Below are 14,035 nucleotides of genomic sequence, written 5' to 3'. Positions count from 1 at the left end.
TCAGGCCTCATGCTTGAGAGTCCGCTGCTTTATCCACTGTGCCACCTCCCGGACCACCCCCCTAGTCATCTTCCCCTAACTTTTCTCCTCCTCTGGGAGTGTCGGCCAAAATTCTTTTTAGGGTGCAGAAAGTGGAAGGTTTAGCTTCTGTAATTGCTACTCCACTGGACATGGGCATTGGCAAGCCTGTTTCTGTCTTTCCCTAGTGGAGTAGGGCTCTGGAGAGGTGAAGTTCTAGGACACATTGGTGATGTTATCTGCCCAGGGGGTCCAGCATGAAATCATAGTAACATCTGCAACTTGGTGGTAGATTATCAGGGTTAGAAGGTTGACATCTTATACAGTAATGCCACCAGTTGCTTCTGGTCTCCCTGGTCTAAGCTTTTAGGAGAGTCAACATTTCAAAGAACAAGTCATTATTAGAAAGTTATTAACACTGGTGTATTGCGCCAAAGTACTTTTTAAAAATTTTTTAAAACTTTTATTTATTTATTTTGAATAGAGACAGAGAAATTGTGAGGGGAGGGGAAAATAGTGCAGGAGAGAGACAGAGAGACACCTGCAAACCTGCTTCACCACTTGTGAAGCTTTCCCTCTTCAGGTGGGGACCAGGGGCTTGAACTCGGATCCCTGCTCACTGTAGTATGTGCGCTTACCAGGTGCACCACTGCCTGGCTGTATTGCACCAAAGTAAAAGACTGGGGGGGTGGGGGCGGAGAGTACAGGTCCAATAAGGATGACAGAGGACCTAGTGGGGGTTGTATTGTTTTCTTTAAATATTTATTTATTCCCTTTTGTTGCCCTTGTTTTATTGTTGTAGTTATTATTGTTGTTATTATTGATGTCATCGTTGTTGGATAGGACAGAGAGAAATGGAGAGAGGAGGGGAAGACAGAGAGGGGGAAAGATAGACACCTACAGACCTGCTTCACCGCCTGTGAAGCGACTCCCCTGCAGGTGGGGAGTTGGGGGCTTGAACTGGGATCCTTATGCCGGTCCTTGCGCTTTGCGCCACATGCGCTTAACCCGCTGCGCTAACCGCCTGACTCCCAAGGGGGTTGTATGGTTATGTGGAAAACTGAGAAATGCTATGTACAAACTATTGTATTTACTTTCGAATGTAAAACATTAATCCCCCAATAAAGACATTAAAAAGAAAAAGAAAAAAGAAAGAAAAAATGTATTAGCAAGTTGAGCGCACTGTGAAAATTCAGTCTGACTACATACAAGTTTGAAGTCTTAGATTGAAGGAACATATACTCAGCCTATGGTCTGTGAATTAAAAATGTTTGAGACATTCAGTCAGTTTTTCCCCTCTCATATTAACTAAACAGAGATTTATGAGATTACAAGTTAATAGGAGTGTGCATCAACACCATTCTCACCATGAAAGGGCTGTGTCTCCCCCATCCCCAGTGAAGCTGAACATCTACTCTCATCCAGAAGATGTTTCAATGCACCTTCTAACAGCCTTTTTTTTTTTTCATTTTTCTTTTAAGAGAGGGTGAGACAGAGAGATAGTGAGGGACAGAGACAGAGAACAAGAGTGATATCTGCAGCACTGCTCTACTACTTTGTGAAGCTTCCTTCCTTCCAGGTGAGGACTGGGGCCATTAATCCAGATCCTTGGACACGGTGACAAGTATGTTCTACTGGTTGCACTACCACTCAACTTTTCACCTTCTAATTCTTTTTTAAAAAATATAAAAAGTAAGGTCCAGGCGGTGGTGCACCTGGTTAAGCACTCATATTACAGTGTTCTAGGACACAGGTTCAAGTCCCCAGGCCCCACCTGAAGGGGGAAAGCTTTGTGAGTGGTGAAGCAGGACTGCAGATATCTCTCTCCCTCTTTGTCTCATCCTCCCCTCTCAATTTATCTGTCTCTATGTAATAAGAAAAACAAATTATATATATATACACTATATGTACATTATTATTTATTTTAATGAGATATAGAGATAAAGAAATACCAGAGTACTGCTCAGCTCTTTTTATGGTGGTCTGGGGACTGAACCAGGGGCCTCAGAGCCTCAGGCCTAAAAGTCTTTTGCATAACTTTTGCATATGTCCTCTACCTCACTTCCTATTTTTTTAAAAACTATTTTTATTTATTTTCCTTTTGTTGCCTGTTTGTTTTTATTTTTGTTGTAGTTATTATTGTTGTTAGAGAGAAGTGGAGAGAGGAGGGGAAGACAGAGAGAGGGAGAGAAAGACACCTGCAGACCTGCTTCACCGCTTGTGAAGGGACACCCCCGCAGGTGAGGAGCCAGGGGCTTGAACCAGGATCCTTACGCCAATCCTTGAGCTTTGCGCTTAACCCACTGTGCTACCGCCCAACTCCCCTCATCTTATACTTCTAAATGAGTATAGTTCATAAAGCACATTCATTATTATTCAAAATTCAGATATATAACTTCACAATTGCAGGCAACATAAAAAAATTTTTTTTTCTCCAAAATATCTGTCTTTTCCATGTTTATTTTGCTCCAGGCATAGAAGCTCCGCTTATTGTGAATTCTGGTATCTTGAGTAAAATATAACAATCGAAACAGAACTGAAGGAGAAAGGAATTGTAATGACTGACCAATAATGGACAGCTTCCCTGCTTCTTGTTGTTGTTGATCCTACCCTTCCAAATCAGTCACATAAGACTTCTTGCTTCTAGTTAGCCTTCCTCCAGCTTCTCTATTCAACTATCTCAAACCTCGAGCATACAATGAAACTGTTCTCTTTTGTTATTAAGCTTTTCCATTCCTGTCAGCATTTGAAATTATTTATTTTTTATGAGAGAGAGATGAAGAGAAAGAGATAAAGATAGAGATATGTAGAGATCAGAACCCTATTCATCTTTTACTTATGGAGGTGCCAGGGACTGAACCTGGGACCTAGGTATGCAAATGCAAACTCTGTGCTACAATAGTGTTAAACCTTTGAATCTATGCCAGATCCAAGTGTTGGTGGCTGACTACCTTTGTTGCAGCATGAATAGAATGAGTCACCTCTTTGTGATCTTATCTGGGTGATTTTCATTTATTTCCAGTCATTCACTCACCTATTTACCACATATTAATAGTAAATTATGTGCCAGACAGTGCCCAGCATGGATACCGAAACAGTTCCTGCTCTCAAGGAGACTCGGTCTATTGGGACAAACACATTAGTAGAATTGTAGTTCTGGGAGTCAGGCGGTAGCACAGTGGGTTAAGCGCACGTGGCACAAAGCGCACAAGGACTGTGGTAAGGATCCCAGTTTGAGCCCCTGACTCCCCACCTGCAGGGGAGTCGCTTCACAGGCGGTGAAGCAGGTCTGTAGGTGTCTATCTTTCTCTCTCTCTCTCTCTCTTTCCCTCCTCTCTCCATTTCTCTCTGTCCTGTCTAACAACGACGACATTAACAACAACTACAACAACGAAAAACAAGGGCAACAAAAAGGGGGAAATAAATAAATATTAAAAAATAAAAGAATTGTAGTTCAATGTGGTTAAGTGAAATAAAACACACACACACACACATAGATCAAGTGAGGCTCTTAGGGGAGGAAACCCTAAGTCAAGTGCTAAGGGATCAGTATGACTTGGCCAAAATAAGATGAGGCGAAGAATATTCAAAGCAGGTGCAGGAAGGGTTGGACGTGGGTAGACCGAATGAACAAAGACTAAGAGGCCAGAAAACAGGTTTGTGGGTGGCCTTGTGCCACATTTACAGAGCTTGGTTTTCATCCAAACAGCTCTCTCCCGGAATAAGAGAAATGGCTGCTGTAAGCATAGAAGAATCAACATTAAGGAAGTATTATCTGAGTCCCTTACTACTGTCAAGTCCTGGAGAGCAGAGACACAGCGGCTCAGCTCTGCCACAAAGCGAATACTCAGTGAATGATGAATGAACAAAAGATGTCATTGCTCTCGACTTAATGCTTTCCTTATGAAACAAGGTAACCCGGGTCATCAGTTTGAAAGGTTTATTAGGGATGATGGGAGATAGGACGGGAGTAGAGACATTCTGGAGGGCAGGGCTGGTGGACACGAAACCTGCAGTAGGGTAGGGGCAAGGGATGCACAGCCATGAACGACCTGAGGGCTAACCACGCGGCGGTGGCGGTGGCGGTGGCGGTAAGGCAGACAGCGAAGAGTCGGGACATCCCGGAGCTCACCCTTGTGCCCACGCCCGCCCCCTCTAGGCGGAGCCGCGGCACGACGCTCTTCCAGATTGGACGCTCCGGAAGCCCGGGGCGGGTATTAGAGGCCGAGTGTTCTCGGGGATTGGCTGCCCTGGCAGACGGACGTGCGGCCGACGGAGCTGGTTGGCCCAGGGCTCCGGGGAGTGGAGGGCGGGTCCTTCTCCTGGGTCCCCTATCTGTCATTGGCTCCCTGCGGTTTCCTTGGGGACGTGGCGCCGCCACCGACCCGGGCCTTCTTCCGGCTGGGCTGAAAGCCGCAGGGAGAAGCTACCCCCGGAGCAGAGAGGTGCTGCGGGAGCCGGCAGGCTGCTCTACCTGGTGAGTGTGAGCGTGGGAGGGCGGAGGGGCCCGGAGGGGCAGGGCCGGGATGCGGCGACCCCCACCCCCGCCACCCGGGACGCGCTAGCCCTTGAGAACGCTCCTCCCAGGGAGCCCGGAGCGGCCCCTGCAACGGGGGCGAGCGCATCTCAAGTGGGAGCCGGGCAAGAGGGTGGGCGCAGTGGCCTTCTGGTGGAGCGCTAGTCTTGGGGGGTGGGGGGGACACGCAGGAGCTAAATCTGAAACCCTACCTACTCTTTCCAGACTGCCATCTCCAGAGTTAGGAGATGCCTGGGACAAGGAGACCACCTGCTCAGGGCAAAAGGAAAAGGAGGTGACACCACTGAAGGGAACCCATGGCTAGGTAAAACCGCACGCCTTCTCCTCTGTGGGGGTCTGTTAGTGGTAAACCGGTTGAGGCGCCCTGGGAGATTGGTACAAGTGCGACTTGCATTGGGGCTGCATTTGGATTCGCAGTTTGTTCACATGGGTGCAGACACAAATTGCACGGGAGTGGGAATGTGTGGGTAGGGGGAGAAGGAAACAACAGCAGTTTCCAGTTTATAACTCCAGGTTGATGAGCAAGTGTTCACTCAGCCCTGAAAAGTGCTAGATCATAATGTTCTTCAAATTTCCATTTGAGTGGGGCTAGGCCCCCCTTAAAGAGCTTAAACAAATTTAAAAAATTGTTTTTCATTGAACTTTGAAAACAGAAAGGTCCTTTTGGATCCCTATGGAAGGTGAACTTGACATTGAAATATGTTTGTCCATACATTTTTTTAAAAATCGTCTTTATTTATTTATTGAATAGAGACAGCCAGAAATCCGAGAGGGCAGGGGTGATAGAGAGGGAGAGAGACAGAGAGACACCTGCAACACTGCTTCACCACTCGTGAAACTTTCTCCCTGAAGGTAGGGACTGGGGGTTCGAACCTGGGTCCTTGGACATTGTAATATGTGTGTTCAACCTGGTGCACCACCACCCAGCCCCCATACATTTTTTTTTAAAGATTTTCTTTAAAAAATATATTTATAAGAATGGGAAGGGGGAGGAAATAGAACCAGAATATCACTCTGGCACATGCAATACCAGGAACCAAACTCAAGACCTCATGCTTGAGAGTTCATCTATGCCTCCTCCTGGACCACTACTTGCTTGTACATTTATACTACTGTGAATCTTTCAGAAAAGATTAGTGTGGCTAAATGTATCAGTATGGAACAATTGTGGAGTAGGGTAAGTAGGGGAAAGAAACAGAATAGCAGGTGTGGTGTATAACAAAAAATGGAGATGAACACACAACTAACTATATTACCATAGAGGACAGGTACATATCCATGTACACATAGTATGTCCTTGGGACAAATACTTAGGAACTGTGTTTCAGTGGTTGCCTCTTAAGAGGGAGAGGCAGTTAGGGCAACAGATTTTTTTTTTTTTTTTTTATCGGCACACTGCTCATCTCTGCTTTATGATGGTACAGGGGATTGAACCTGGGACTTTGGAGTTTCTGACATGAAAGTCTCTTTACATAACCATTATTCTATCTTCCCCCCCTTTTTCCCTGTGTTTTTATATGCAAAAACTTCTGACAGTTCAATACATATGCTTTTTAAAAGTCATTTGCATATATTGCCTATTAAAATAATCTTATAAAAATCAGTTGAATACATTTTCTGCCTGTCAAGTTTTTTTGCCGCATTCCTGGTGGGAGTTAATTCTAGTTGCTCTGATTTTCCAGTGTTAATGAAACTTTACGGGAAGACTGGCAGTCTTTTCATTAACAAGTTATTAATTCTTTGAATTGCACCTACCCACCCAAAAGGGCAGGCTCTGGAGGGGCAGGGGTGGGGGGTGAATAAGAGACAAAGCTTTTCTGACTTATATAGTTAGAAGCACCATGAGCTTCATATAAGTCCTTTTTCTAAAAATTGAAACTTACACTTCTGATGGTGTAAGTTTTGCTTTTCTTAGGGAGGTCTTTTACCCATTTAGAAGAGTTATTCAGGGCATTAGAGATGGCATAATGATCATGCAAAAAGACTTTCATGCCTGCTGCTTTAAGGTCCCAGGTTTAGTCTAGCACCACCATTAGCCAGAGCTGAGCAGTGCTTTGGTCACAAACAAAAACAAGAAGTTTTTTATTTAGTACTCGGTTTTAGAGGCTTTTCTGATTAATGTTCATCTCATTTCAGGATCAGTTTTTCCTACCTCTGTCCAGCCTCCTGGTACTTTACTGTGCCCACAGTGAGTCCATTTCTCCGCCAACGAGTAGCCTTCCTAGGACTCTTCTTCATTTCTTGCCTCTTTTTACTTATATTAATCATGGACTTTCGACATTGGGGTGCTTCATTACCACGAGACAAGCAATACGAAAGGTGAGTCAGCTTTAGGTCATTTTGATCAACTTTGGCCTTAATGTCATAAATATTTTGATAAGCTATTTAATACACTACTACCTTTGACCCTCTTGGGGGAAACTGTACTTGTATTGGTAAAATTTCATACTGTTTCTTATAGAAAGATGATCTTAGCCTCATTTTAGCAATGTTCAGTTTTGTCTCAAGAATGTTGATACTGCAATTTAACCATGAAAGACATCTTTCTGTTTTCTTCTTTTGGTGGGCTAACTTACTAGATGTGTAAATGTTTAGAATTGTTATGCTCTCTTACAAGAATTGAGCCTTTTAGCATTAATAAGTGACTCTTTTTATCCTGGATTGTACTTTTTGCTCTGAAATCTACTAATCTGCTGTTAACTTATTTTAGCTTTTTCTTTATTAGCACCAGCAGGGTAGAATTCTTCCATTCTTTTAGTTTAAGCATATTATTTAAGCATATGTAAACATTAAGTATGTTCACATTGTAAGTGAGCTTCTTGTGAGTAATTAAATTTAGTTGAGTCTTGCCTTTTTAACTGTCATTTTATTGAGGGGTTAGTGACTTACAGTACAATTGTTGATGTATGGGTACAACCACCATCCCATCATGCACCCAGGAGCCCACCCCCTACCCGCAGCTGCCTCCGTTCTTCTTTAGAGTTCTTTCCTTTGGTGCAGAGTCTTCCTTTTTATCTAATCTGACAGTGTTTGCATTTTTTGTTGGGATGCTCACTTTTTTTCTTAAATTATTTTTTTCTTAATTTTTTAAAATCTTTACTAATTTGATAGAGACAGCCAGAAATTGAGGGGGAAGAGAATGATAGGGAGAGAGAGAGAGAGAGAGAGAGAGAGAGAATCACTTGTAGCCCTGCTTCACCACTTGCAAAGCCTTCCCCCTGCAGGTGGGGACCAGGGGCTTGAACCCAGGTCCTTGAGCATTGTAACGTGTGCTCAACCAGGTGCCCCACTACCTGGACCCAACTTAGGCCATTTATATCTATGTTTAAATTATGCTTAGGTTTAAATATACTACATTTAATTCTTGTTCTCTGTTTCTTGTTTTTTCTCTTTTTTCATTGAGTACATGCTAATGATCCCCTCTTTTGTTAATTAATAACTTTTTTCTTTTTAGTGCTTACTTTAGAGTGTGCCATATACATCTAACTTATTATATTACCTTAAGCAATATTATGTCTTTATAAGATAGGACAGAGAGAAATTAGAGGAAAGAGATACTTGCAGCACTGCTTCACCCTGCAGGTGAGAGCTGGGGCCTCGAACCTGGATCCTTGTTCACTGGAATGTGTGTACTCAGGCAGAGGTGCCACCTGTAATACTGTTTCTTAATGCACAATATCAAAGCCTAACAATAATATACTTTTAATTTTTCCTTTTCCCCTTGACACTTGTGCTAATATTGTCTTATACTTTGCATTTACATTTGTTATGTACTCCACCATATATTGCTGCTATTTTCATTTTAAAAGTTTAGTTATCTTTTATTTATTTTCATTTAAAAAACTTGATTATCTTTTATTTATTTTCACTTTTACTAAGGATTTATTTATTGAGAGAGAGATGAGAGCAGAACTCCAAAATTGAGGGATAAACCTCCCGTGTTCTACCTACTATTTCCCTATCAGCTCAATTATGTATGTATGTATGTATTTATTTATTTATCTTACCAAAGCACTGCTCAGCTCTGGCTTATGGTGGTACTGGGGATTCAATTATTATTATTATTATTATTATTATTTTAATATTTATTTTATTTATTTATTCCCTTTTGTTGCCCTTGTTTTATTGTTGTAATTATTATTGTTGTTGTCGTTGTTGGATAGGACAGAGAGAAATGGAGAGAGGAGGGGAAGACAGAGAGGAGGAAAGAAAGATAGACACCTGCAGACCTGCTTCACCGCCTGTGAAGCAACTCCCCTGCAGGTAGGGAGCCGGGGTTTGAACCGAGATCCTTATGCCGGTCCTTGTGCTTTGCGCCACCTGCGCTTAACCCGCTGCGCTACAGCCCGACTCCCTCAATTATTATTTTTTAAGGACATTTTAAAAATATGAAAAAATTGGCTGGAGAGGTGGCTTACTAGGTAGGGCACCTTCCTTCTCATGACGTCCCCTGTTCAAGCCTTGGAGCCAGATGGGAGGTGCTTTGGCACTGAAGGAAACCCTGTGCCGTGGTCTCTCCCCAAATGAAAAAGTGGCCTGGTGCCATAAAATCATGCATATGTGAGACCTCGTTTGATTTACTTCTCTAGTTCTGTTGTTCGCTGCTCACTTCCTAGTAGTCTCCATCCTAGCCATATTGACATACACCAACTTGCATGTTTATACCAATTAGAACATGTTGTCTTCATCATTTTCCATATGGTTTTCACTTTACTGCTTCTTAGATAAATATTAGGAGGCTTTTGAATACAAACCTCAGTGAAACTGGTCAAATAAGAAAGCTTACTGGAAAAAAGAGAGAAAGAAAGATAGTTAGTTTATTGGATTACATAACTGGAAGTCCAGAAAACTTAACCAAATAAGAAAGTTTATTGGGGGCAGGGCTAGATAGCATAATGATTATACAAACAGACTCTCATGCTTGAGGCTCCAAAGTGTCAGGTTTAATCCCCGGCACCACCATAAGCCAGAGTTGAGCAGTGCACTGGTAAAAAATAAATAAATAAATAAATAAATAAATAAATAAATAAATAAATAAAATAGACATACATATATATATGATCACATGACTAGAAGACCAGAAGTAGAGGGGAGACTAGATCAACACTGGCAGTCAGGATGAAAATTCTACCTCTTGTCTACATTACCAGGTTCCTTAAAAGTTGCAAAATAGTAGTTAATAGCAACCAGGGCTACAGGTCTCACTCCTGCCCTGCAGAAGAGAAACATATTTCATGCCTCATAAAAATGAAGAAGATTCTCCCCAGAAACCTCTAGCAACTCTTTCCATGAATCTTTCATGTCAGAGTTGGGACATATGTCTACTCCCTTAATATTTATGAACTATATCTTCCCCTAGAATCTCTTTTAGTTTGTTTTGTTTAGAGAGAGAAGTCAGAGAGACAGAGAATGAATGAGATCATAGCACTGAATCTTTCTTCTGTGTGTGGGGCCATGTTTGAACTTGGATCGTCAACATGGCAAAGCAGCACACTATTCAAGTAAGCTATTTTATCAGCTCTTGAATTTCTCATTTCCTGTTTAAGAGTAGCCATTCATTCACCCTTTAAATCAACAAACATTTATTGAGCAGTTATTTTGCCAGGTGATTGTAGGCCATAAGACATGGAGATCTCAGGACCTTTGTTCAAGCTTTTTTTTTTTTTCAATTTTTCTACCCCCTAGTGGTGCTGTGCATTTGTATTATTATTATTGGTTTTTGTTTTTCCTTTCCAGCAGAGGAAATACTTGTTTAGGTGATTGCAGCTGTCAACAGTTGACCATAAGAAGCTTGTTAGCTTTGTAAATCCAAATTCATACTTTGAGTTTTATTAATGGTTATTGAGAAATTTATGACAGGCCTAACTGCAGTTTTCCACTGGAAGACAGCATGAATCTAACTGGATTTTGTGTTAATTAGTATTGCTAGAGTGAAGATGGTTAGGAATGGGTGGTGAGCAATACAGATAGAGAGGAAGATCAGGTTGAGCCTGTTAAACCACTTTAGGGGAGTTAGACATTATCCTGAGTACAGAAGAAAGACTTTGAATGATATGGTCTTGATAGCTTTTTAAATAAAGTTCACTATGGCAGCATTGTAGAGAATGAATTGAAGGGGGAGTAAAAATGAAAGTAGGGAGACAAATTGGAATGTCCTAGCAGAGAGATAATGGTTGCGGAACCAGGAGGTGGCAAACTTGGTTAATCACTCACATTACAGTGTGTGAAGACACAGGTTCAATCTCCTAGCCCCCACCTGCAGGGGGAAAGCTTCACTAGTGGTGAAGCAGGACTGCAGGTGTCTCTTTGTCTCTTTCCCTTTCTTGTCTTCCCCCCCCCTCTCAGTTTCTCTCTGCCTCTGTCCAGTAATAAGTAAATAAAAATATTAGAGAGAGAGAGATGATGGTTGTCTGATCTTAGGTACAGCAGTGATAGATCTGAGAGCTAAGAGGGCCACGTGGTTGGTGCACATGCTGCAATGCACAAGCACCTGGGTTTGAGTCCCTGGTCCCTACTGCAGGGAGAAAGCTTTGCGAGTGGTAAAAGCAGTGTTGCAGGTGTTTCTCTATCTCTGTCCCTTCTTCTCTCTTGATTTCTGGCTATATATATCTCCAATAAATAAATAAAGATAATATAATTTTTTTTAAAGAAAGTTTGAGAGCTAAGCAGGAGGTAGGAGAATTAGGTGGCTCTTATCTGCCACTGCATCCCAAGTGGCAAGATCCAATATATACTTGTTAAGTTGAATTAATTGAAACAAGCTGGCTTCAGTCCTAAGTAACACAAACTATGCTGTTATAAGAACCTTAACCAGGGGAGTCAGGCGGTAGCGCATCGGCTTAAAACACAGGTGATGCAAAGCTCAAGGACCGGTAGAAGGATCCCGGTTCCAGCCTCCGGCTCCCCACCTGCAGGGAAGTCGCTTCACAAGCAGTGAAGTAGGTCTGCAGGTGTCTATCTTTCTCTCCTGTCTTCCCCTCCTCTCTCCATTTCCCTCTGTCCTATCCAACAATGACAACAACAATAATAAGTACAACAATAAAGCAACAAGGGCAACAAAAGGGAATAAATTAATTAATTTAAAAAAACTTTAAAACAAAAAAGAATCTTAACCAGGCTTTGACATCCTACAGTGCTCTGAGAAGCCACTGCATTCTCGTCCTTTGATAAGAAGTTATGCACATATTGCTATGAATTACCATATATTATTTAATTTCACTCATGGCAGCCTCTTTGAATCATTTAGGAAGAAAACACTTGAGAGCTTGTGTACATAACCTGGGTGAGAGATATCGGAGTACAAAGATGAATATAGCATGACCCCTGAACTCATGGAATTTATCCTCAAATTAGAAGGCAGACATTTCCAAACAAGATAATAGTTTATGGGCAGCTGTGCAGAATCAGGAACTGTACATACTCCACAATCAGGAACAAAGTTAAGAGTCAGAAGTTAGTCAGAACAGGCCCATGAACAACAAAATTTGATATGACTAAGTCCACTTAGTTCAGGTTCTCTTATCACTATGAGGTCTTGTATACTTTACTGATAAGATAGGCTGTCACTTAGAGTATGCTTGCTTCCATTTTATACACTGGTTTAGATGGGTTCGCGCATGTTTCAGAACAAAGCAGGTAACAGAAAATTGGAGTGGTGGTATAGTGGTGGGTGTGGTGGTTATTGAATGTAAACATACTGGTGACAACAATCAATATCTGCCATCGTGACAGTGAGGCAGGAGAGGAAACTTATTAATGATAGACTCGGGCTGAGTGGTGGCACGTGTAGTAGAGCTCACATCTTAACAATGTCCAAGGACCTGGGTTTAAGCCCTCCCCCTACCCCCACCTGCACGGGGAAAGCATCACAAGCAGTGAAGCAGTGCTGCAAGTAACACCCTTTTTCTCTCCCTATTACCCCTCCCCTCTCAATTTCTGTCTATCCCATCAAACTATATATATATATGGAAGTAGTTAAAAAATTATTTTCATATTAAAACAAATTAATCTGAGTTTTCAGCTCTTGGTGAAACAGCATATCTTTAAAATTTTTAACTTAATTTTATTATTATATTTGTTGGATAGAGACAGAAATTGAGAGGGAAGTGGGACATATAGAGGGAGATAGTAAGAGAGGCACCCATGGGTGCTGGTGCACCTGGTTGAACATACATATTACAATGCTCAAGGATCTCTGGTTCTTTCTCTCTCCTCCTGTCCCTCTCATTAAATATAAATAAAAAAAATTTTTAAAGAAGGAAATAATGGAGTATCCATAAAGATAGAATCTAGAGCCATTTCTTCTTTTGCTCTTCTTTTTTTTTTTGAATATATATATATTTTTTGCCCTTTTTTTTTCTTTTTCTTTCTTTTTCTTTTTTATCAGAGAAATGCTCAGCTCTGGCTTATGGTGGTGCAGGGCATTGAACCTGGGACTTTGGAGCCTCAGGCATGAGAGTCTCTTTGCAGAACCATTATGCTATCTACCCCTGCCCTCTCTCTCTGGCTCTCTTTTTTAAATCTTCTTTTTTCAATATTTATTTATTCCCTTTTGTTGCCCTTATTGTTTTATTGCTGTAGTTATTGTTGTTATTGATGTTGTTGTTGCTGGATAGGACAGAGAGAAATGGAGAGAGGAGGGGAAGACAGATAGAGAAAGATAAGACACCTGCAGACCTGCTTCACTGCTTGTGAAGTGACTCCCCTGCAGGTGCGGCACCAGGGGCTCAAACTGGGATCCTTACAGTGGTCCTTGTGCTTTGCACCACCTGTGCTTAACCCACTGACTGCACTACCGCCAACTCCTATCTCTCTCTCTTTTTTAAAAATATTGTTTATTTTTAGAATAGTTTGGGCTCACAGGGATGTGAACCCCTACCCTCTATACTCAGGCAGCAAGGTTATTTTTGAGAATAATTTTTGTTAGATATATGTTCTTAACTATATATCTTGCATTTGCTATATAAGACATACTCCAATAGCTCCACATTTCATATATTTTACACTCACTTATTCATGTTCATATTCATGTTATCAACAAACTCTTAGTGTCTATTCTGTGGTATCTAGTAGGGTAGCTATTACCTACAAATGAAGTTAAACTAAATAAAAATTTTAAAATATCAGTGTTTCACTCATACTTGTGCTCATTGGCCACGTGTGGCCTTAGTGACTCTGCATTAGACAGTGCAGCTGGGACTGGTTGGTGGCGCACCTGCTTGAGTACATGTTACCATGTGCATGGACCTAGGTTCAAACCTGCCGGTGGGAAGCTCAAGCAATGGAGAAGTCCAACAGGGGGTCATTTTTTGCCTCTGGGCAAAACTTTATCAGCTTAAAAAAAATTTTCCTGCCTCTGGGGGGCTTACTTGCCTCGACGGGCATTTTCTAGCATGGGGGAAGGGTGAGGCCTAGAGTCCCAAGGCATGGCTGCAGTCAGTCTTTGAGAAACCCAGCAGCATAAGGGAAGCTGCTAGTTTT

At 41.9% G+C, this 14,035-nt stretch overlaps 1 protein-coding gene across 1 annotated transcript in view; it reads left to right on the top strand.

The window, feature by feature from the left end:
• Window positions 1-4,252: 4,252 nt before the first annotated feature.
• ENTPD7 (ectonucleoside triphosphate diphosphohydrolase 7) overlaps window positions 4,253-14,035 on the top strand; it is a 43,428-nt gene continuing 33,645 nt past the window's right edge. The window contains exons 1-3 of the mRNA XM_007530259.3: window positions 4,253-4,495; window positions 4,760-4,859; window positions 6,692-6,874. Of these exons, the coding sequence (XP_007530321.1) occupies window positions 4,852-4,859; window positions 6,692-6,874 (191 nt within the window). The 5' untranslated portion in view covers window positions 4,253-4,495; window positions 4,760-4,851. The remainder of the gene's footprint in view (window positions 4,496-4,759; window positions 4,860-6,691; window positions 6,875-14,035) is intronic.

This window comes from Erinaceus europaeus, chromosome 14, assembly GCF_950295315.1.
Source record: "Erinaceus europaeus chromosome 14, mEriEur2.1, whole genome shotgun sequence".
In the NCBI taxonomy this organism is placed as follows: Eukaryota; Metazoa; Chordata; class Mammalia; order Eulipotyphla; family Erinaceidae; genus Erinaceus; species Erinaceus europaeus.
The sequence above is the reverse complement of the archived record's forward strand: the minus strand, read 5'-3'. Positions and strand labels throughout refer to the sequence as shown.